General features: G+C 37.8%; 1 protein-coding gene across 6 annotated transcripts in view; it reads left to right on the plus strand.

Annotated features, from left to right (window-relative positions):
- The window catches only part of WAC (WW domain containing adaptor with coiled-coil), a 63572-nt gene that overhangs the window by 13296 nt on the left and 25519 nt on the right, over positions 1–24757 (plus strand). For 4 of the 6 annotated variants that reach the window (XM_086467487.1, XM_086467489.1, XM_086467488.1 and 1 more), the window contains exons 4-8: positions 12467–12573; positions 13344–13459; positions 13953–14065; positions 14912–14944; positions 15527–15835. In XM_086467487.1, the coding sequence (XP_086323613.1) occupies positions 12467–12573; positions 13344–13459; positions 13953–14065; positions 14912–14944; positions 15527–15835 (678 nt within the window). The remainder of the gene's footprint in view (positions 1–12466; positions 12574–13343; positions 13460–13952; positions 14066–14911; positions 14945–15526; positions 15836–24757) is intronic. The other 2 variants (XM_086467490.1, XM_086467491.1) reach the window with 2 other exon arrangements.

Here is a 24757-nt window from a genome sequence, read left to right on the forward strand (position 1 = left end):
TGGCACTTTCTTATGGAAAAGATCTCAACGTAGTTAAACTTTTCAAAAAATCCCTCCTGCCCCTTTTTCAAACCTGTTCCATCTGTTGCTGTAAGAATTTCAATATCCCTAGTAAGATTAAATTTATTTTTTAAGCTTTTTTTTTTAAAGAGAAACATTCTGTATTTCACCATATTATCATAGAAATCTGCTATATTTAGGCATGTCAGGCTTTTTGAAAATATATTTAAGAAGCAGTATTTACAGCTCCATCCCAGTTACGCAGATTAGTTCCTCTCCCTTGGTTTCTGAGCTTTCTTAAATGTCATGCTGTTTTATGTCCTCCAAAGCAACAGTCTTCCTCAGTGCTTTCCTAGGTAGATCTGTTACTGAGTTTGTTAGAGTACAGAGTTATAAATTATTCATAGCCATCAGTAGCAAAAATGGAGAAAGGAAGTTATGATCAGCCCTGTTCATCTCGTTATGTTTCAAACGTACCTATTCACTCCCAAATGTGGAAAAAACCCAAAGAATACTTTTTTTTATTAAGGCATATAATTATAAATTATGCACATTTGTGCATAAACTCTTCTGTGCAAATTAGGTAATGTACTTTACCTATTTCTTTTCTGCTGTGTTTATTTCACATAATTATGTTGTTGTGGATGATGGTGCGTTCATGTCAGGTGTCCCTGTTGAATAGCATCAGTGGGAATTCAGATCTTTTCTAGTGAAGCAGTATGAGTAGTTTGTTCATTCTGACACCTGCTGCTGACAGGTTAACACAGACTTAATTTTCAAAACCTCTTATTTCTTTTGAAAGAATGCTGTTTCTACTTGACTTAATATGAGAAATAATATGATCCTTTTCAAATTCAAGTAATGTAAGGTTCACCCCTCTCATTGGCAAAACACTGCCCATACTAATGTTTGCAGTCTCTGTGTAGGCCTTTTGAGAGTGCTTACTTAACTAGGGAAATAAAATGAGACACTCGGGCAACCAGGCAATTGTAAATGGATTTTCAGTTTGTAAACGTAACTTTAGCTTTTGTGGAGAGGCGTATTTTCCTCTAGTAAGGACTTTCCAGGAAATACCAGTTGAATTTTAAGTATGTATTTAAGAATTATTTAATGGGAAGAGGGAAGAATTGTCATGTCAGCTGCTGTGGTTAGATACTTGAAAACCATATTGCAGAATACCTGTATTAAGTTGTGCTAAATGTCCAGCCTGAAACTCAGGCTGTGAATCCGTTGTGTTAAAACCACACCACCATATATATTAATTCTTAGGTCGATCCTTGCTTGCTGCCTCCCCTCCTACCCTGAGCCCTGGGCCAGCATTACTTTCTTTTAATGAAAAACTTCTGTGCCTCAGAAATGGATTTGACTTGTTTTTTTTCAGAATGTTATTAGCATCTTCTTTTCTAAAACAGTTCCCAGTTGAAGATTAAATAAGTATAAAATTAAAATCCTTGTACTTGTCGCATATTTATACTGTAATAAATGGATATGTGGCATAGCATGTCCTGAACTGAAAGGAGTTTGTCTAAGCCTAATCATTTCACAAGTTATCATGTAAAAGTTTATTGAGCAATTGCTGCTTATAATACTAAATATTTTCAAGTTAGCTTGCTCTTTTGTGATGACTTACTAAAAATTTCATGGACATTGCTGTAGTCTTAGAAGAGAAGCAAAGTTCTCTTCGACTAGCAAATATTCATGGCACTTAAGCAGTGATCTTGTATTGGAGTTTGGTTCTTGTTAGATATGGTTATTAAGTAACTGGAGGACAAATAAGTCTTTGTTGTGTTAGCCTACAAAATAAAAATAGAATAGAACTGAACGAGACAAAATTCTGCATGCCTTTGGACAGTAGTCAAATTTGATATAACTTGAGATACGAATTTGAAATCATGTGACTTGCAGTTAATATTAAGACACATTTAAGAAGGGAGATGCACAGTGTCTTTTGTGTTCTTGCCCTTTTCTTTTGTGGTTCGGCATTGATTCTGCCACAGCCCTTTTATTAAGGGTATAAGTATCATAGTTATGACGGTGACTAACTTTGCAGGATTGTGGTAGTGTTTTATAATAGAAACTGCTTTTTTAATCTTTCTGCGACTCCCTGCACTTGTAGAATTGCTGATTCTGAATGGTGCATGCTCAGTTGAAATGAAGGAAACTTTTACGATGGGGTTAAGGTTTCAAGCATTTGTCACTGCATAGCACTACCTATGTTCAGAAAAAGCTGCAACTTTATCTTCCTTATTTTAAACTGAGTAATGAAAACTTTCCTGCAGGGTAATTTGTAGGCAATATTGTGTTCACAGAATCTTCTGCTTGAAGTTCTTGTCCCCAAGAAACTACCCCCAAAACATTAAAAGAAAATTGGGAGTTGCTAAACAACATGGCCTTGTTCTTACTTAATCTTACTTTTGCTCAGAGGATTTTATCAGGGAGATTAAATTGTCATACCTTGCTTAATTGTTGGGAGCTTCTGAGTGGTAGTACTGATTTAGTCCTGTTGATGATACATAGAAAATGGAGGAGTCGTCTCAGAGCTGTATTCTCGCCAATGCTTTTTTTCCCCCTCCCCCTTTGTAAGCAGAAATTACTTTGCATGACCCCTGACTTTATTCAAACGACCGGTTTATGGTGTATCAGTCTTTCATAGTATTACTGTACTGTTTGTAATCTTAAACCATTGGAAAACCGAGTTTTTAGAAAGTGTCCGTCAAACTTAAGCAGTTTTCATCTTGCATCACAGGTGTATATTGTAAACATCAGTGTTTCTTCCATTGTATTTGTTTTATGTTCTTTGGGAAGCTTTCAATGAAAAGTAAAAATTGTGACACCCCCCCACCCCCCCAGTGTTGAGGGTTTGTTTATCCAGTTTACTAACTCTTAAGCCTAACTTTCAGAAAGCATCTGAGCATGTGCCTGTTGGTAATAATTTAAAAATACCCCAGATAACTAGCACATTTTTTTAGAAATGTCTTGAGTTCTTTAGTCTTGTATTTTTCTTGGGTTTTGAGAGAAAAACTTTGTAAAATTGAAATTACCTGCTGACGTTTAATGTGTATCAATGGTTGCAGAAATAGAGATTCAGGGGATCTGAACAGAAGTGAAGCAGGGTTTTGTGACATGCACTGAATATACTTTTACGCACACTTTTCTATTAAAGTGAACAGTTTCTCTGTGATAACATTATTATCAGGTGCTTTGCTATAAAATTAGTTTCTACTTATGACACAGTTTAAAAACTTTAATATACTTTATTTGGCATAACCCAAAATCCTGTTCATACCTTCCTTGCTGTGTTTAGGTAGTGGAGTTGTTATCTTTTGAGGAGATATTAGACCAATCTGAAGCATGAACTGGTGACAGTCTTAGGTTTACTCTGGAGTTGGTGAGGGTTGTGGAAGTATAGTTAGTTGCCTGAGGTAGGATAGTGCATCATGCGGTGCTGTTACACTTCCGTTACCGAACTTGAGTCTCTCAGTGCTGTATTACAGGATGTTGTTCATGGGAGGGCTGTTCGTTTGGGTTTCATGGTGTATTGCTGGGGAGGGCTTGGAAGGGCGAAATTCATTCCATTGCCCATATGCTGTGCTGATCCATGCTGGAGTTAAGGTAGCATCGTTATTAGTTCGTGGTAAGGATTCTGGCTGTCAGTTTAACACTTCTTGTTTTGCGTGTCATAATAATTAAAAAGCCTCTTTCTGTATGAAGCTCTTAATTTGAGGACAGAAGAACCTCTCTTATGCACTGTCTTACACTCTATTAGGGATGTAAATGTTTTCTCAGCTACACTCAAGAATGAAAGCATAGTTTGGCTTTATTCCCAGCTACCTCGAGTTTCTTTTTAGAGGAATGTTCCACGCCACTTAATACAAATGTGATAACGTTAAAAAGTGTTGCAAGATTAAAAAGGCTTTAAAGTTGACTGTCATCAGTGATGCTGTAGCAGGGAGACTGCTTTTTATTTAACACATTGAGACCTTCTGGGGTCATGAACTAGAGAGCTGGGAGTATGACTCTCTTTTGCGGAAGTTCATGGTACTTTTTCATATTTTCCATGGGTAAAATTGGTTAAGCTGCTTTTTCAAGTTGACTGAGCTCAAATAAAATAGGTGCCTTAGAGGTGATAGGCAGTGTGGAGGTTGTTGCTAGCATTTTCTTTTTTTCTTTTTTTTTTTTTTTTTTTTTTGTTAGGTGAACTGAACTCAAAGGGTGAGAATACCAAATGTAAATCTGAAGAATTTGTTGTCCACCTATAGTTCTTAATTTCATGTAAATTCAACTTGTAATTTCAATTAGTTTAGAAGTATCTACTTGAGTAACCTTTGAGTCTTATCAAAAAGGTTTAGAAGGTGGTTGGAACTTGCCTTCATTTATGAGAAACAGGCGAATTCTTTCAAATGATAGTGCTTACTGCTCTTCAGAAATAAAGAATATAAACATTTTTACAGGTGATGGTGAAATCATTTCTCCAGTCTTTTGCTTAATTTTCTTTTAATGGTTGAGATACCAAGAAAACTGCTGGTATGCTGGTTTTCTTTGAAGAAGAAAGTTGGTAGGGGTTTGTCTAGAGTGTTGTGAAAACGCACATTTCATCCCTTACGCTTTTTTTAAAGGATATGGCTTGGGAAATTTGAATATTGGATCTTCCAGAAACTGGGTGGATTCAGTGGACTTTATTCAGTGAACCTGATAATATTCTAAGTTGTGTGTAAGTTGAAAAGTGATTTCTCACTGCTACTGCGAGGTGGGCTGAGGTGGGGAAGAAAACAACCCCAAAATTATTTAACTGTTTTGCTGTAGCTGTAACAAGGAAAGGAGCAAACTAGAAGAGGATGGATGGAGAAAAATGAGTTTACATTTGTTCTGCCAGTGAGTACAACCCAAGCTGTTACATCCGTTTAGACTGAAGTGCAACCCTAGGAAAACAGTCTGCCTGTTAACTGCTAGAATAGTAAATCACTTAGTTGTCAAATGAGAACTCAGAAGTTTGAATTTAATTTGAGCCATTTTATTACTGCCTTTTGCTTTCCTTTTTGGTGGGCAGATAACTGGTTTTCTTTCTAGAGCAGTTTGTACTGTTTGCCCTGAAATTAAACTTCAGTTTCTGAAATAAATTGAGCAGATCTAATTAAAAATAGGAATGTAAGCTGAAGACAGCAAAATAGCAAACTACTGTTAAGTTATGCAGTGTGTAAGATAAAATTTGAAGCTAATCTTTTCCATTTTAATAATCAGTAATATCTTGGTGTTCTTTGAGTATTTCATTGGTAAAATGAGTCCTTGACTTTCATTGGTGTACTGCTCCTGGCGTTCCCTTCTTGAGGTGTCGTTTTCTTACTACCATTTTAGAAGAAAGATTCTATTATGAAGAAAACTGTATCCTTACAGTATCATTTTCATTCCTTATTGGACATTTGTCCCACTCTATGTATGTACAACTCTTGGTGTGTTTATACTAACATTTTGGACTGATTTAATAGAATCATAGAATGGTTTGGGTTGGAAGGGACCTTAAAGATGACCTAGTTCCAACCCCCCTGCCATGGGCAGGGACACCTCCCACTAGACCAGGTTGCTCAAAGCCCCATCCAACCTGACCTCCTTCCAGGGAGGGGGCAACCACAGCTTCTCTGGGCAACCTGTTCTAGTGCCTCAGCACCCTCACAGTAGATAATTTCTTTCTAATATCTGATCTAAATCTCCCCTCTTTCTCTTTGAAACCACTACTTCTTGTCCTGTCCCTCCCCATCTTTCCTGTAGGTGCCCTTTAAGTACTGGAAGGCTGCTAGAAGGGCCTATTCTCTTCTCCAGGCTGAACAACCCCAACTCTCTCAGCCTATCCTCATAGGGGAGGTGCTCCAGCCCCCTGAGCATCTTTGTGCCCCTCCTCTTTCTTACACTGGGGACCCCAGAGCTGAATGCAGCACTGCAGGTGGGGTCTCACCAGAGTGAAGCAGAATCCCCTCCCTCGCCCTGCTGGCCACGCTGCTCCTGATGCAGCCCAGGATGCGATTGGCTTTCTGGGCTGCGAGCGCACGTTGCTGGCTCATATTCAGTTTTTCATCCACCAGCGCCCCCAAGCCCTTCTCCTCAGGGCTGCTCTCGATCCACCCGTCACCCAGCCTGTATCTGTGCTTGGGATTGCCCCGACCCAGGTGCAGGACCTTGCACTTGGCCTTGTGGAACTCCATGATGTTTGCACAGGCCCACCTCCCCAGCCTGCCAAGGTCCCTCTGGATGGCCTCCCTCCCATCCAGCATGTCAACTGCAACACACAGCTTGGTGTCATCGGCAAACTTGCTGAGGGTGCACTCGATCCCACTGTCTGTCATGCCAACAAAGATGTTAAACAGCAACAGTCCCAATATCAACCCCAGAGGAACGCAACTCACCACTGGTCTCCATGCGGGCATCAAGCCATTGACCACAACCCTTTGAGTGTGACCATCCAGCCAATTCCTTATCCACTGAGTGGTCAATCCATCAAATCTTTCTCTCAAATTTAAGGCAAAGATGTCATGCAGGACAGTGTCGTTTCATTTCCATGAAATTTTGTGTGAATGGTAACTTTGAGAAAAAGGTGAAAGCTTCTATACATTGGGACGATTATCCTGTGAATCAAACATTCCAAAACAGCATGGGCTTTGCTGTCCTGGATAGGCAATATGGTAGGAGAGGAGGACAGGGGAGGAAATGAGGCTTTGTAAGCTTTTTTGCTCAATAGAGCTACTTGTTTACTGGTATAAAACATTGATTTTGGGGGACATAATAAGTGTGTAATTGGGCAGTTGGGTGGTAGAGTGATCAGGCTGCATTTTCTTTGTTTTGGCAAAGCACTGTGCATTCCACTTAGTATGTTACAAATTTCTGGAAAGTGTTACTGCGCAGTTGGTGTATTCTCTGAGGCCGTTGCTCTGCTAGAAAAATTGCAAGTTTTTATGCTTTTAGTTGCTTGTGGAAGGCAGCTGTATTTTATTTCAATACAGCAGGCCACATAAAAATGCACTGAAGAAAAATTGTTATTTGTCATATACATGTGGTAAATAAAAACGGCCATGATGGGCTGTATGTTGCTGTTAGGTTTTCTCTGTTGAGAAACGATTAGTGTCTGTCGGTTGGGCTGTATTTGTTCTGTTGAGGAAGTTCAGGTTCTAATATTGTCTGTAGTTTCATGAATTTGTGTTAGCCAGGAGGTGAAACGTGAAGTCATAGAGCAGTATGTGTGGAGTTGAAATGAGTTGAATGAACTTCCTTGCTTTTCTGCTGCCCAGTGTTTCTTTCCGTGTATCTGGTTTCTGGGCACAGAAAAAAAAGACTCTTGTAGAGCCCTTCCTGAATCCCTGTTCCCTCTGGAAGGAGCAAAGGGGCAGACTGCCTTTGAGTTCCAGTTACAGCGCTCGTTAGTGCTAGGGAGCATTTTTCATGCTTCCTGCCCAGCTGGTGAGCATTTGTAAACTTTCCTTTGTATTATCTGCTCTGACACTTCTTTTTATGGACAAAAGGAGAGTTAGGATATTAAGACGGTATTTGACTGACTGAAAAGGAAACATAAATGCTCTGTGTTGGACTGTGTAAAGTTAGTTATTGTATAATGCAATACTATACTATACTACTGCAGCTACTGTAATTTTACTGTTTGTGCCTGGCTAAAATCTCAGTGTGAGTAGAGGTGTGTGAACTTGTTTACTGACTAATTTCTCAGTGTATGTTTGTTTGTAGAGCATGAAAAATAGATTTTTTTTTTTTTTTTTTTTTCCTGTTTGCTGATCTGGATTGTAGATTATCTGTTGAAGATGACTCTATAATGTGTTCTGATTTGTGCATTTCAGTTGGAGACTTTATGTTTATGATACTGTATAATGTTATGAGCCAAAAAGAGTTTGTTTTAATTAGGCTAAAACACTTGGATGCCAGAGGATTGCGTGGAATCCACGGTGATGTATTTAGTAGCAAGAAAATTTATTTTAGCTGGTTACAAATGGATGCTGTAGTTGCTAGTAGAGATGTATAGCTTTTGGGAAGGAAAGAGTTTGAGCTTGTTCTTGAAAGGCAGCAGGGGAGAAGGGTAAGAAATCAGTTGCTTTATTAGAGCAGTCAGATCCTTAGCTAACTCAGAATTTCAGGTTTTCTTAATTTCAGAGTTGAAGTGGTGTTAATGGAGACATTAATTAAATGTGATAATTCCTAGAGAAAGTTTGCTACGTTGCAAAATGGAATATTCTTATTTCACCCTATGTTATATCTGTTTTCCAAGTTCAGTGTCGTGTTGAACTTTTGTTGCAGTTCAAACTGTCTTGGATGCAGCAGTTTGGATCTGGAAACTACTTAGAAAAAACATTAAAGTGAGTCTTGGCATGGTAGAATCTCAAATCTGTAGTAGGCATTAAGTCACGGCCTGTTTTTTGAATTGTCCCAGAACCATGCTTTTTGTGCTGTGGTGATTTTCATGTATCAGTGAGGAAGATGTGGTTTTTATTTGAAAGACTTGAAGATAGTTGATGATTTAACCTTGACTCTGACCTGTCCTATGACCTGTTCATCACTAGAGATAGTGTTAGTGAGGGCTTGCTCAAGTGGTTGTGCCACTGCAGTTGCATAAAACTATAGTGCTGATGCCCTTCTTGGCCCTCTTCCAGTTAGGAATAGCTCTTTCCCAATTTAACTGCTTTCACAATAATGATTAAGCTGAGGAAAGTCACAGTAATGGTGCAGTAAACATTTCCATGAGGAGTTCTGTAACTGAATTGGAGGATTTATAACACAATATGAATTTCGCTATGGTGCATCAAAGATGCATATTTGCAATTGCTAAATCTTAAGGTATGCTAATAAGCATTTTAAAACCAAGTCTTTTTGTCCCTCGTGAAGAAAGTGGGACTAGTAAGGAAGGTCTAATTGTAAGAGGAAGGGGTGAGAAGTGCTGTAAGGGAACAACTCAAGGGACAGTAGTGTATGGTCTACCTTACCAGGCCTGTTTCTGGGATATGGACTAATCTTAGTGATCCTGTTCTTATGATCTACTTTGCCAGGCGTGCAGCTGGGAGACACAGAGCTGATTTCAAGTCACAGCCACCTTAAAATGGCTCAGGGTTAGGCTTTGCTAATGGTGAAAGCTAGCATACAAGTAAGGGGAACCCCACCTTCCTTTTGGAGGTAGACCTTCACTTGTGGATTGCTCTCTACATACCATTTTAACTTGGTGGCCTTTTAAAGACCTCTAGCAACTTCCCCTGGCAACCTGAGCTGGCAATGCTTGCTTGGCTGGGTTGTCAGAGTTCCTAGGTGACTGCTGTGCAAGTATGTACCTTTTTATGTTGAGGCAGCAAAGTTTTAGTACGTAGTTAATTTGGTGATACAGTTTTGGTGTTTACGTATGGCCTTTAAGCCCTTAACTTGTATGTAGTAGCTAAAACTCTTGTTCTCCAGAGCATCATCTGCTTCTGTCTTGCAAGCTTCCCAACATGAATTTGGCAGCACTTTCATATGCTCATTCCCTTGAAGTTCGGGTACTGATCCAAATGTAAAGCGGTATTAAGCATAAAATAAAATGGAGGTACGGGTGTGAACCTGCACATGTAATTATGCTTTGTAATTATCCTAGACACCATTGGGTATGTATTTGTGGTTGGCCCTTGTAAGAAGCCCATGTAGCTTGTCCTGGTGACCTGAGGCAATTGATACTGCTGGAGCAGCCATGCTCAGATGTTTTTATGCAGCTGAGGCCAGCTCAAGTGTGGCAACATCCCTGGTTCAGGGCAAGCCCATGGCTGTGCGGCCTGGGAGCTCTGCTAGGAGGACTGCAGCTCAGCGCAGAGAGGCCCAGGGGCTCCTTGTGAAAAACCTGCGGCATGGGAGGCGTTTCTGCTATCGGGGCCAGCGGTAGGTGGGTGTGACTGCTGCCACTGCTCTGATACTTGCTCCCAGGCGCTTTGTGACGCAGTACTGGGGTGCAGAACCAGGGCGGCAGGGAGCAGTGTGAAATGGTGGGGGGGTGCTGCTGAACTGTTAGACCATGTAGGGGCTGAAAGTCTGCTCAGGGAGTTTGAGGGGTTTATTTATGGGTTGGATAGAATTGGCTTTAAAGGATTTTATTGATTTAATCCATATGTTGTTGGCTCTTATTCGTGTTTGGAAAATGCATGTTAGATTCACTGTGGTGATGTATTTAGACCACTACAGTATTTAAAAATCACCAACTACATCTTGAGTATGCTGAACAAAGTTTAGTTTTATTGCATCCCTGGTAAGGGATTACAGTAAATTAACTACATTGGTGTTTTCTGGAGTTTTGAAGTGACTAATACCAAACTGTTCAAACAAGCCATCTGGTACATTTTCATCTTGTTTTTACTTTTTAAAAGTGAGATGATTTTACTTCATAGTAGAAATGAACTAATATGTCTAATATGTCTAATAACAACCTATAGAAATACATGAAGAAATATTAATGATTTTATCTCAGAGTTTGGGATGGATGTAGTAAATAAATAGACTATTAACAGAATGATTAATATGAAAATATTAAATGGCTATCTCACTCCATAGTCAGTGTCTAAAAAAATTAAGACTGTTGGTGTGGCTGATTGAGGAGTACAGTCTTGCGATAATAATACAGTTCTTGCGTACATTTAGGAGAATTAAATGCGTCTATTTTTATAAGTGTCTATTAAAGTCTTAAGTTCTTGAATTTTCTAATGTGCCTAGCATGTAAAGTCACATCATACACTAGAAGCTCAATGGTTTTGTTGTTGCTCATGTCCATCACAAGCATGTGATGTGAGTATTGTTTTGATGAGCTTAAGTTACCCCCATGGTAAGTCATTCCACCTGGCGCTGAGCATGCAAGATACTTTTGGTGTAGCACTAATTGTCTTGCTTTTGGAAGGCTGTATTTGAGGACTTTCTCTTTTTTTTTTTCTTTTAAATCTCCAGGTCTTCAAAGAGAATGATATATGGTGTTAGCCAAAATAGTGTAGGAAAAGGTTCAGAGCTACTGATGGTTCAGATTGCAATAACTCATGTGTGTGCAAATCAGCCTTTAACCTTTGTAGGGTGCTAAACAGATTAGTCATGGTGTACCTCTGCTTTTGTGAGGGACTGTTTTTCTAACCTGCTGCATTAGTGGTGGGGAGGAAGAAGTTTGAAATAGTAATTTTGTCAACACTTGTGTAGTCAGAAGGCTCAGAAGATTCTGCAGCATAATATGTAATTTAGTCATCTTATGCATGCGTCGCTCAGGAGACTTAAAAAAAAAAAAAGTACTTGTTTTAATAGCTCCATTTGCTCCCACCTGTCAATCCAGGATCAGTGGACTGTTTATTGTAGTTGCCCGTAAGATACAGTCTTTGCCATTTGCAAAGCACTTTGACTTCAGTTTAGGTTGCTGTACAGTATGTGAAGCCAGTGGTACCTGATGTAGTATCCCATGGTATTTAGAGACTTCTTTGTTGACAGAGGTAAAATAAAAACAGGGAGAGTGTTGGATTTGGAATATCTAGGTTTTCCCCTGAAATGTGTAAGAAAATGTTTTTTTCTTTGTTTGGTGTGATTTATGCGAACATTTAAAACTCAGGAAGAGAAGTCATATAAAGAAGAATGGAAGAGTTTTCACCTGCTTAGAAATTTTCCAGGAATGGGACACCTTAGAAGCAAGAACTTTAAAATAAGATTGTGAAGGGTTTAACAGATGGCCTTGTTTCATTTCAGGTGTAATTGGCGAGTTTAGCTTAGGCTCAAAAGCAGATGTAAAAGATGTTGAGAACTATCTCCCTTCTCATTTCCTAGCTGTTCTTTTGTGTTCAAGTGTTTTCATGGGGAGGAAGAAAACCAGGTTACCTTGAGAAGCAGTTGTTAGGGAGGCAAGAAGCAGGTGAGGGTTTGGGAAATGCTGCTTTTGTTATTCTAGATGTTGACACCTATACTGCAGAGACTGAGGTGCAGGAAAATTAATTTAATCTATGTGCATGAACAGAAATAGTTACCTGGAGCCAGTTACAAGTAGTCTTAAAAGGGTTAAAAAACCAGCATTGATCTGGTGAACTTGAAACCTGATTTTGTGTATGTAACTCTGTAGGCTGTTGATAAACCCATTTAAACTTTCTGACTTAATATTGAGGAGAAAACGTCTCTTAATTTCTGAATTGACATGTTAGGGCTCTTCCAACCATCAAAAAATATGAAGGCTGCTAGTTGTTTGTAGTGGAATGAAGTTTGAATCAGGCTAGTGAAGGGACGTCCTGTGTTATTGTAACTAGGTATGCAAAGTGAGCTTTACACTGTGTGAAAAAGAAATATGTGTATGGTCTCTTGATATACTTCTGCATCTGAAGTATGCTGTGGTCTGGGCTGTGGAGAACTTGGCTTCTTCCCTTCCCCTTCCTTTCCTTTTCCACCTCCTTAGAATGCGTATGGTTGATTTCTTTGAAAACATACATGGTGAACAGTGTTTCTTTTTTTCCTTTAGGGACCAGTTACTCTCCACAAGAAAATTCACATAACCACAGTGCTCTTCATAGTTCAAATTCACATTCTTCTAATCCCAGCAATAATCCAAGCAAAACTTCTGATGCAGTGAGTATTTGTGATCGGTGTTCATCCCTGTGTCACCCCATTCGTACACACTCTGCTTTCATCATTTTGTCTAAAACAGGCGGCATGTACATTACCTGCTTCCTTGAGTTTTCCAGCATCAGTCTTTATTTTATGAACACTCTGTAAACCCAAGCTGCAGTTGTTACATGTTGTGAAACTATTCTGTTGATAGTCATTAGAGCTTTGAGGTGCCTGTCTTGAATTTTAAAATACTAGATTATTTAAATGAAGTAGATAAATAGAAAGAAATATTTTCCATGAAATATGGTAAATCTAGAGAAGATGGTCTGATTTTACTTAAGATGCATTATCCATTGTGAATTTTAGTCACTTCGTTATCCAAGTTTTAGTGGTTAGAGTGGTGCTTGTTAAAAATTGCACTGAAAACAGATAAATTTGTGAAGTATAGAAAAATTTTGAAAAGATTATTAAAAATTTCTGAGGAAGTTTTAAGGTGCAGAAAACTAATGTTACCAATATTGATATTACTGTGTCCCACTAAAAATACTGTTAGATTTTTGTTTGGGAGTTGATGGAATAAAGCAGAGGAAACCATTGTAGAATGCAACAGGAGCATAGTGGTCACATCTTTATCAAAATGAAAAGGGCATTTAGAGATGGTGTAAATGGAAGGAGTGATATGGGTGCATGTGAGGATGCCATGTGGCATTGAAAATGGTAGAAGCTTTTAAATTTGTATGCTAAGACTCTAAAGTAGTCTTTTGTCCAACGCTGTTTGTATTTTAAAGGCTTATGATTCTGCGGATGATTGGTCTGAACACATCAGCTCTTCAGGCAAAAAATACTACTACAACTGCCGAACAGAAGTTTCACAATGGGAAAAACCAAAAGAGTGGCTGGAAAGGTATATGTGTGTTTGTTTTCACTGTATAAAGAACAAATATTCTTAAGCTCATTTAAGAGCAATTGAGCTTATCTAATTGATTGCTGCTATAAAAGATTGTGCCAAGACTACTGTGTTCCTACCCTTACCATGACCTCTGGCACCTCTTTTATCCCTTAATGATCCAGAGTGGGAGGGAGGGAAGTATGGTTGGTTTGGTTTTTTGGGCGTTTTGTTAGTGTTTTTCTCTTCTTTTTTTTTTAATGGGCTGGGGTTTTGGTTTGGTTTGGTTTTGGGGTTTTGCTTGCATTTTTTTGGCAGTGTTAGTGAGCTGAACTGGTATATTGGGGGCTTCAATAAGCCCTGCTGCAGGGAAGCAATGGCTGGGGTTTGCCTACCCTGTCTGTAGCAGCATACTCTTAGGATAGTTTAATTCATCTCATGTAACTTTATCCGTAGAAAGTGTTATAAGATGGTGTAAGTTCTGACTCAACTTGTGTTTTCTTTTCTTCAGAGAGCAGAGACAAAAAGAAGCAAGCAAAATGTCGGTTAACAGTTTTCCGAAAGATAGGGATTACAGAAGAGAGGTGATGCAGGCGACAGCTGCCAGTGGGTTTGCCAGTGGAAGTACGTGGGTTTTTTACAGTAATATATTCTTGCCTTGTTTGCATTACTGTTTTCTTTTCCAAACTTAAAAAAAAATAAATTTAAAAATACCTTTCCTTAGCTGTTTTTCTCAACTTTTTATATAAAAAGGCCAAAGCGCATAGCCCAGGCAGCTCTCCCAAATGTTGTTTCTTAAAATAACTTTGAGCCTTTACTAGTAAGCTTGCTTAATGCTTTTCATGGTACTCCTCCTTTTTGCAACTTTTACTGCCTAATTTAATTATAGGTAGTTATTGAAACAACTTGCACAGTTTATGGTATAGTTGGACTGTCACGGTCATTAAGACCTGTCAATATCAAATGCTGAGCTTAAAAATTGAGATGCAGAAGTCTCTTCTAAAACCTTGATTTGACATCTGAAAATAATAAGCTAATTTAATGGATTATGATATCAGGGTTTTCAGAGGCTTGTGTACATTATTGAAAGCATATTTTTACCATGCCAGTACTCGTAGCAAAGCCTTTCCTGGACTATGAATTTCTGTTAGTTGGAAATTTTTTTCCTGATTTCTAGCTCTAATCTTTGTCAGTTTTTTTTCTGGAAAATGGTTGTACTGTGGTATTCCTTCTGTATGCCTATGTAGTTTGGGTGAATTTGTAGCGTAGTTCTCAGGGTGGTTTAAAAGTAGAAGCCAAAGTATTAATCTTCTCCCCTGCCCCTACTTGCTTGGGACTTGCCAAGGCAGAGATGTATAAAGGGCTGTTTTTCTGTGTATGCTGAAACATACTGCATATGGTAAAACATACTGTAATGCTGCAAAAAGGTAGCAGAAATGCATATCACAGTAACTCTTTGTTTTGTGACAGGTGAAGGTCTGGGAATTACTCTAGATTTGCTTGGTATGTTCCCTGTGTAGCATATTTTAAAGTCTATGATTGTGTGACAAATGCAGATTAGTCACTCATTCAATATGTAGTCGTCTTGAATTAATTCAGTTGAAAGTAAATTCTTTGTAGTAGTACTCAAATGACTTGAAATGGAATTCTTTGAAGGCTGGAATTTGAAACTATTAAATTATACTGGATGTTCAGGATTGTCAATGAACAAAAAAAGCCACTAATTATCTCTTCATGCTAAATATAAGATGGAAATAATAGATTTTGATTTAGATTTTTTTAGGAGACTTCATAAGTTAACTTGACTGTAACACTTGTTATAAAGCAGACTTTCATCAAAACACAGTGCTTAACCAGAACTCTAAATCAAGCAAAGGTCAGAGAAAATGCATTTTGTCAGTGAGTAAAATTAAATTTTGCCTTTTTGATGCTGATCTACTCGAGGCGTTTTTTAATTGTAAGAAGTTCAATCGGCTCTAGTTATTGATGTGGAGCTGTATTATTCGAAGTCACTGCAATCTTAGACAAGTTTCTAATTCAATCTTTTCTTTTATTGCAACATTACTTGGTGAATCCTGAAAAAAGTGGAAGACAAGCATTCCAGTGACGCCAGTAGTATGCTCCCGCAGAATATTTTGTCTCAAACAAGCAGGCACAATGACAGAGACTACAGACTGCCAAGAGCAGAGACTCACAGTAGTTCTACTCCAGTACAGCATCCCATCAAACCAGTGGTTCATCCAACTGCTACCCCAAGCACTGTTCCTCCTAGTCCATTTTCTCTACAATCTGATCACCAGCCAAAGAAATCCTTCGATGCTAATGGAGCATCCACTTTATCAAAACTGCCTACATCCACATCTTCCATCCCTGCACAGAAAACAGAGAGAAAAGGTATGTCTAGTGAAATTTCTTCTAGTATTTAAGATGACGCATTGTATTTTCATTGCTTGTTGAAAGTATGTTAGTTCTCTAGAAAGATACTTTTCCTGTTGATTGTATGTACTTAGAACCCGATTACTATTTTGATGTGTTTATTTCCGCTTAAACCGCATATGCTGTATCTTACACAACTTTAAATTGATGCTGCAGTATTGGCTGTTTACTGGCTTACTTGGCAAATTGTAATTTCAAATTATAATTTAGTTTAGTATAGTTTAGTAGCACGTATTTTAATTTTTGTCCTCCGTCATGTAGTTTTGGATCTTTGCCGTTATTTGAGTTCTTAACACAGAAGTAGTTACATCATTTGAAAGTCGTTTTGGACCATTATATTTTCTGAACTGCTGTTACTGTTTGGAATGTCAGTGTCAAACTTTTCAATAAACACAAGTGCTATTCTTATAGAAAGAAAGACCGTTTTCTACATGTCTGTAACAGTTGTTCTTCTTGTTCGTTGTCTTGTGATGTACTGGATCTTCAGTTCTAAAGCTGCTGAAAGTTTGTATTTCTGTATGATACGTACCAGAAACATTTAGAGTCATCAAGTGAAGATCAGGACTTCACTTGTGTTGTTTCTGACCCTTTGAAAGTCTATATTTTAATTGGATTTACTTCATTATTAGTGAAGAGGAGCTCAACAAGATTGTGAGAATGGAGGTGTGTATTATTAGTGATAGTGTGATACTTTCATAGAATCATAGAGTCATTTAGGTTGGATAGGACTTCTAAGATCGAGTCCAACCGTTAACCCAGCACTGCCAAGCCCACCACTAATCCATGTCCCTAAGCACCACATCTACACGTCTTTTAAATACTTCCAGGGATGGTGACTCCACCACTTCCCTGGGCAGCCTGTTCAGTGCTTGACAACCCTTTTGGTGAAGAAATTTTTCCTAAAGTCCAATTTAAACCTCCCTGGTGCAACTTGAGACCATTTCCTCTCATCCTATCACTTGTCACTTGGAAGAAGAGACTGACCCCACCTCATTACAACCTCCTCTCAGGTAGTTGTAGACAGCGATATGGTCTTCCTTCAGGCTCCTCTTCTCTAGGCTAAACACCCCCAGTTCCCTCAGCTGCTCCTCATAAGACTTGTGCTCTAGACCCTTCTTAGAGAGTAACCTTGTGTAACAAAATTCTATTTTGGGGGCTTTGGGAGGGGAAAAATTAATTTTTGGTAAACATGTCTGTTTTTACTTTAAAATATTGCTTAATTAATATGACACTGAATTCTTTTTTTGAAAGATGGCTTGTTGCCCTGTTGATATTTACAAGTCTGTCTAGTTACAGAAGAATAATGTAGTGATAAAAAGAAGACCAAAAAGACTCAAGTCTGATATTGGTCTTACACTCTGTTTGTTTTTGTTCTTTCCAGTTTTCTTTATTAAAGAATTCCAGCTTTTACACAGAGATAAGTGCACTTGGCCATCCAAAATATCCAAACAATACCATACATTGGCAAATACTGCAATGTAAGAAACTTGTGCATGTAAAAAAATTTTGTATGTTTTTCTTGAGGCTTTGTGCAATTTTTACATGATATGATACATGAATGTTGACTATAAACTACAGAGGAAGATAAGATTTTCAGCATGGCTTTTTCTATTCAACACAGTAAAACAAGAAGTAAGGTGTACTAATTTATGCACAGTTTTTGTACTGAATACCATAGTTTCCTGCTTTGGTTCAGCCTCTATGTTTTGATTGCAGTTTGATGCACTTTTAAACAGAACAGTGCAAAACATCCATGTCAAGTGTTCTTTCCTTTGGTGTATCCTCTCTATTTTCATTGCTATCTTTAAAATGTACTTAATATAAGAAAACCCTTACTCTGTTACTCACTTCTGGCATGTACTTGATTCCTGTTTGGTATGTGATCAGACTTCAAACTGGACATATTTTTTCCCTGTTCTACTGCATAACTTTATTAGTTGCTTCCAATTAAACTGAGCAACTGAATCTCACTGTGGTTGAAGAAATTTCCCATCGTGACAACCGCTACAAATGTTGACAGGGAGTTCTAGTATTTCTTGTGTATGACATTCATTTGAGAACATACAGTTGGGTATGAATAGTGAAACTGATCGCTCAGGGAGGTCTTGGCACTATAAATCTTACTTTAGAATCCATGCTAACGATCAATGGTTCCATATTAAATAATCACTTAATTTCTGTATTCCTATGTAGTTTAAGTTTGTATGGATTAAATGGATAGATTATCTGTAATACTCTTGCCTCATTGATGTGAGTGTTTCATGGTGCTTCATTGTGAGCAAATACACTTCCCGAGCTTTGGACAGGGTGGATTACAGAAAGTTAGTAACTAACTGAGGAATTAGAATAGGGGAATGTTTGGCTTGAAATACTTATTCCAGAAAAATGTGAGTTTTCATATGTTGCTTGAATACCCTTCTTACAGAAACATAAAAATTTAGTGCAGCTTATATTAAGATAAGAGATTGTTCAAAGAGTGTATTCAGTAGTCTGGCCTTTTTTTGGTGAATGTTGGACTTCCTTTTGTTTTTTTAATAAGAAGTGTGACCAGTGTAATTTCTGTAGCATTTCACATATTCAAATGTAAAAGAAGGAAGGAAGCAGTGCTGTACGTTGAATAGTTTACTTCTGTTACTCGTTTTGCCAGAGGTGACTGTGAACCTGTAGTACTAAATGGTATGCAGTGTTTGAAAGTTATTTGTAGCTGTTAAACAAAAGTGGTGAAAAAAAAATTGTCCTGAGACACTCAGTTCAATCAGTCTTCTAAAAGTACCTTTGTAAAGCTGGAAAATAGTTTAAGGGGTTTATTTTTACACTAGTAAAGCAAACAGCCTTTGATCTTTTTCTGTTTACTAGCTGTGCCATCCCTCTCTAAGAAGAGTTGTATTTTTTTGTTTATACGAATAGCTTGGTCCAAATGACTGAATAGTATGTGCATAGTAGTCCTTGCCTAAATGAGCTCTTGCTTCTTGTCAATGTATTGCTGGCAGCCTTATGCCAGCATGTATGTACCACTGTTTTAATAGTTCTGTTCTGTTAGTGTGTATTTTTTAATGCAGTAACAGTTGTGAAAAACAAAACAACAAAAACCAACAACAACACTTTTTTCAGCTCAATCTCTTTTGCTGCAGGGGTATGTTGTAGTCCCACAAGGAGTTTGAATAAAATCCCTGGCTGAACTATAGCTCAGCTGTTAGCAGTAGTCCTCTGCCCTCAATGGCTGGCAGTAGTGGAGAGTTCCTGGGGAACTATTTGACCTCTACCCTTTGGTTTGAATGTTCCAGTCAGAATCTGCTGCTTCTGTTTGTGCTCACTGTGAGTGCTTTATGCAGGTAAAGTGTGGGCTTGCTTTTCGTACTTTTTGGCTACTTTATCTGTAGGGCACATCACATTTACCTATTTCTGATTCAGTTACTGAATGAAATGTTGTGTTGTGCATATCTTAACAGTGTGTCTGTCTGTAGGATACTTCTCACACCTTTGCTCCAAGGCCCATCAGACAGCACTTCTGTTTCTAGTGCAGCAATACTTTGAAATTTTTCTGAGAGAACTCGTCAAGCTGGCCACTGCGATGCTGGGTGGGTTATGACCCTGGTGCTGACAGATTAAAGTGGTCAGTCAGTGACAGCGGAGCTTCTTCCTCATCCCTGTCTCACCCTGTGGTTTTCTTGTAACGCTTGCTAGTCTTTAGCAGTCAGTTGTTACCATTGCTGCTGGTATCGTCTCGTCATCTTTGGCTGAATTTTGCAGTTTTAAGTTTATTACTCAATTCATACAGTGGTTAGAAAAAAATTACACTAATGAGGCTGTTAGAGGTTTCTTCCAGTACTTTATACTTGTCTGCTGAGCATTGCTGTTACATTTATTTTGGCAGCAGAGACAAAATACAAAAAGTCTGTTTTAAGACTGGAGTAATCCAAATGAGAAAAATACGTTAATATTTGTATTTTAGATAATTTGAGCGTTTTTGAGAACCCAGTTACTGTTGCTGCCATAGTTTTGTTTGGCAAAATATGTTTACAAAATGCATTGCTTTTGAATGTTTATATATTTTGGTGTGGCTTAAGGTCCTTAGTAGATCAGAACTGAACTTTGTAAAAAAAGGTAAATGTGGCTGTCATTGCCCAGAGAACTTAGTTGGTCAACTGTACGTTTAAGGTAGTGCAACACAGGTGAATGTGTTATGATTCTTAATCATCAGCAGTAAATCAGGCAGTTCAATTAGCTGTTCTAGGTGGTAGTTGTTTCATCAGTATAACAGAGGTGAGGTCTTTGGGGCAATAAGGCACTGAATTTCTGAAAATTTTCCTCCTACAGAGAGCACGCTGTGGGAGCACTTGTGCCTGACTTGCTAGCAGAGCAAAGATACAGCTCAAGCTTACAGAAGAGTGATTGGGTAATATTGTAGCGCTGAATCTGAAGAACTTTGAATGCATGGGGTTTGTTTTAAATGGCACTAAAAAATTACATCAGTAGTAAAAGCTATTGGAACACTCAAAGGATTACATTGATAATTTGGGAATTATCCAGTCAACAGTAGTGGGTAATTTCCATGTCATTAAAAAACCCAACCTTTGTTGAAATAAATCCACTGTCATATATGCAGCAGCAGAAGAGCAAGCTATATATAGCAGTATTTTAAAGCTGCTCATTGTATAGGGCATACTAGTATGTTCGTTGTCAGGAGGAGGGCTCTGAAGGAAGCTATTGCACAAAAAAATGCATTTCCTCTTTTTGTTTCTCCCCCCACACACTTCTCTGTCACACTAACATGCCTGAATAACGGCATACCGTGGACGGGAAGGGAGTGAGCAAGTACTAGGAACAGATACTTGAAGGACTCCAGCAGCTAGAACAGGCTGACTTGAGGCACAACAGAGATGTGGAAGTGTTGGTGTCAGGAGCTTTTAATTGAAACTGAGTAGCTGAACAGTCAAAAGATTTAAGTTTTCACCCCCCTGCATTAAACCTTGTCTGAATAACTTTATTTTAATTGTAGCATACTAGGCTGAGAATTGCCTTTCAGAATGAGATTCACTAGTGGATCAGCTATTTGCTGAGGAGCAAAGGTTCTTGTCGTGAGAGGCAGAGAAAATTCAGCAGCGTTTTAATGTACTGCCTCAAACTCTGAGAAGGGAAGCGTTTGCCTTCTTGTATCGAGGTTGTAATTGAAGAACATAGTGGCACAACTGCTGAAAACAATCGGCCGAGTTCTTTCTGAAGGGATTACTTGGCCTTGTTATTAAAAAATCCACACTGCTTGGAAGTATGCAGTGTAATGTTTCCATTCTGACTTGACATGATGTTTCTGGGCAAGCAATAGCCTCCAGTTTACTTCAGTCCAGATACCTCTTTGGGAGACCTGCAACAAAGATGCACATAGAGAATACTGCCTGATAACTTGGACTTCTGTCCTTTTGTCCAAAAGATGAGATCACTGGTCAGACTCCAGCAGAGTAGGTTATGAATAGAATTTCTTTCTTAATCATTGTGGTCTTCAAAACTTATTTGCATTATGAAAACTTTTTTTCCTGATCCATTTGAGTGTAAAACCAATTATTAATAGTTCTTCACATTAAGTTGATCTCCACGTATAGTTGGTTTTGTTTGCCTTGATTACTTTGTTTTCCTTCTTTTTTCTTTTTTTGATGGCATTTTCTCGCTCATTTTTTTCCCATATGATTAAAGTTGATGGTCCAGAAGCTTGTTTAGTTCTATATTGTAGTTCTATATGTGGTCTTCATCTAGTTAGCTACTGTATTTTATTTTATTTTTTACTGTATTTGTACTGTATTTTCATATTGTCACAACAAAGTGAATGGGTATTCTTTTAGAAGTTTTCTTAAAAACTCCAGAAGTTGAAGCTTTAATGTGTTTAGCTTATTGTGGAAAAATGGATGCAACGTCATATTTTTAAAATCACAAAAAAAATAATTTAAAAGATAGTCTTATTTTTTATTTATTCAGAGGAAGAGCTAAAATGTAAATTGTAATTAACAAAGTTTTCAGTAGTTCTAAAGATTGCAGCGGGCTATGGTCTGCTTTTTTTTTTTTTTTTTAATTTAAAAACTTGTTCTGGGGCTTTCATCATAATAGCTGAAATCTTATGTGAGGTTGAAGACTCATCTGCATAGCGTTTGCATGGAAATTGGTGTTGACAGTGAAGAGGCTGCAGAGTTGCCCTGTCCAATAGCAGGCAGCTTCAGTCATTGTCTGAGACTTCTGCAGGCTTTGCAGCATAGTTCATCTTTTCTTTAAGAATATTGTTTATATTAGACACAGACCAAATTTGAATTTTCTGGTTTCGGTTGTAGGTTCAAAATTAGTCTGATGTATTTGTGGTTCAAATTAGGTTTATAAGTGACTGCTATGTAATCAGAAGCCTTATTTTGCAATAATACTGTGGTTAGCTTGTTAATGAACATGAACTTATGTTGACGATGGTGTGGAGACCAGTGTATCAGAGCTGTAAAGCATAAGGACTTAGATTTGTAAAGATACTTAACTTTTCTCAGTATGCTGTGTTCATTTTGACTGTATTTCAGGACAGTTGAGGCTTCAAATGCATGTAAGAATTGCAGGACTGTATCATTCTAGAGCATCTTCTTAAAATCTTAGTAAATGTCTTAGAAGCTAGGAAATAGAGTTTAAATGTTGAAAAGTAAACTCAACTGCGTGGCAAAATACACAATGAAACAGTCTCTCAAATCAGATCAGAAAAGGGGAATTAGGAAAGGGGAGGGAGTGAGAAGTTTCTGCTTCTATTTGTAGAGAAAGCAGGGTAGAAATGCACACACCCCAATGAGTGATATCTGAGGATTTTTTGTAAAACAAACATTTCATCTGGAGGAGTTTTGAATAGTTGTATTAAATTTAAAGGCAAAACCTGAAAGTTCTTTATAGCATCATAAATTAATCCAGTTTTAAACTTCTGTAATCATACAAAAATGGATGTGTAAATATTTGAGGCTTTGTTTTATCAGCAGTATTTCTTGGATTTATTACTGTGAAATCAAGCTTCCAGTCTGGAAGCCATGGAGTGAAATAGGTTGGGTTAAATTAAGGTAATGAAAATTGTGATTATACAGAACTGCTCTGTGGTCTATATTTTTTAGCGTATTTGTTCTCATCACAAAGGAGTTTCCCTTTGTAGAGAAGAAAATAGCCATTCCAGCTCCTTAATGCAAACAAGAAATACTTATATTTCCACAGATATTTTTTACAGCTTTTTGGGGCAGAAATGTGTTTATATCCTTTACTTCACTATGACTAACTTAAATTACTTAATTTGTGAAGTGCAGTGTTGTTCTGGGCATTCATTGTACTCTGCATCCTCTATGATGTTCCATAACACAGAATTATAAGACGATGTACATGTAGATAGTCATGGTCATAGAGGTATAATCTTTCATAACATTTGAACTGCTGATTTTGTAATGTTAACCATCTCAAAAGATTGGAATGTTAGCATTGGACACCACCCTTTTTTCACATCACTTTCTCTGGGTGTTTAGTCTCGGTGATTGTATGAAAAATTATCTTTCACAGGTATATTTTAACACATACTTAAAATGCCTGCAGTAGTGCAGGTACAGAATAGTGTCTCTGTATTGTCTAAAAGAATTAACTGGTCTGTGTTATTTTAATATAATTCAGTTTGCATTTTTATAGCAGAGAAGCTCATTCAAACTGAAGTACTTTTCCAAGATGTCTGTAAATCAGTGGTTTTGTATGACATATTTGGAGTTCTTTTATTCAGAAAATGAGTAAATACCCAGAACTGGTCTGAAGGTTTGTCTTCATTGTTAGCTCGAGTTTGCCTTTGATACAGTTTATTTTGCGTTCAAAATTGCAGCATGGGTGAAAAGTACTTAAAGCTGTTTGGTATGGTGGTGTGGTTTGAGCTCAGGTATTGCTTATGTGAATTAATAATATAGTAGTGAGTTGCTTCTTTGCTTAAAATAACTCAGTTCAACTGTGAAGACAAACCTAACTACATTAAATATGTTTTGAAATTAGTGGTAGTTGCTTAGTATTTTTTTCTGTGTTTTTTTGTTTGTCTTTAAGTTAGGGTGTTTCGTTGAGTCTTTGTTTTGTTTCTTTTTGTAAGATTCTCAAAACTGTAGGGTAGGAGACTTGTGCATGCAAGTACTAACATGCCCCATTGTGCTTAATTCCGTTGCTTTTGTTTGCCAGTATGTCTCGTCCTTATGTGGACTATGACAGATCCAAATTCAGTTTAAACTTTACATGGTTTTATTTTGTATGGTGAGATTCTTCTTTGCTTCATGCGTCTTGACTTGCAGTTGTCTTAATGAGTTTACTTTGAGCACCATAATGTAAGATTTTGCATGTAATATTTCTATAACAAAGACTTACTAATGACTTCCTGTTTTAAGGCTAATACTTCATTAGCTGTCCTAGTCATATGTTACTGAAAACACTATAAACATTTTTAACTGCTTTTTTTTGTCTTCAGTCTTTGTAACACTTCTTTTTATGAAAGCTCCTTGTCAAATGACCAGGTCCCTTTACAGAAAAGTTGAAAGCCAGCCCCTTGTCCTGAGGAGCTTGTATCACTAGACAAGGCCGCCTCTTTTCTGGAAGTTTGTTTGAAACATGAAAATATGTCAGTGTGTCCTGGCTATTGCATCTGTACAAGCTGGCAAATTTGGATTTTTCAGTGTTTCTTTTTCTTGTTTAGATTTCTCAGCTACTTGACTAAAAAAGGTTTTGTTGGAGTATTTGTGGCCTGTTATGAACTATTTCTGCTGTAACTGTGTGGAAGCAGAAATCCCCTTTCTTTTCACTGAGATTTCTCATGTCATTTGATTTGTGTATTGATACTTCAGTCATTTTTTATTTTTCTTTTTTTAGGAT

This window comes from Leptosomus discolor, chromosome 6 (assembly GCF_034619465.1).
Source record: "Leptosomus discolor isolate bLepDis1 chromosome 6, bLepDis1.hap2, whole genome shotgun sequence".
In the NCBI taxonomy this organism is placed as follows: domain Eukaryota; kingdom Metazoa; phylum Chordata; class Aves; order Leptosomiformes; family Leptosomidae; genus Leptosomus; species Leptosomus discolor.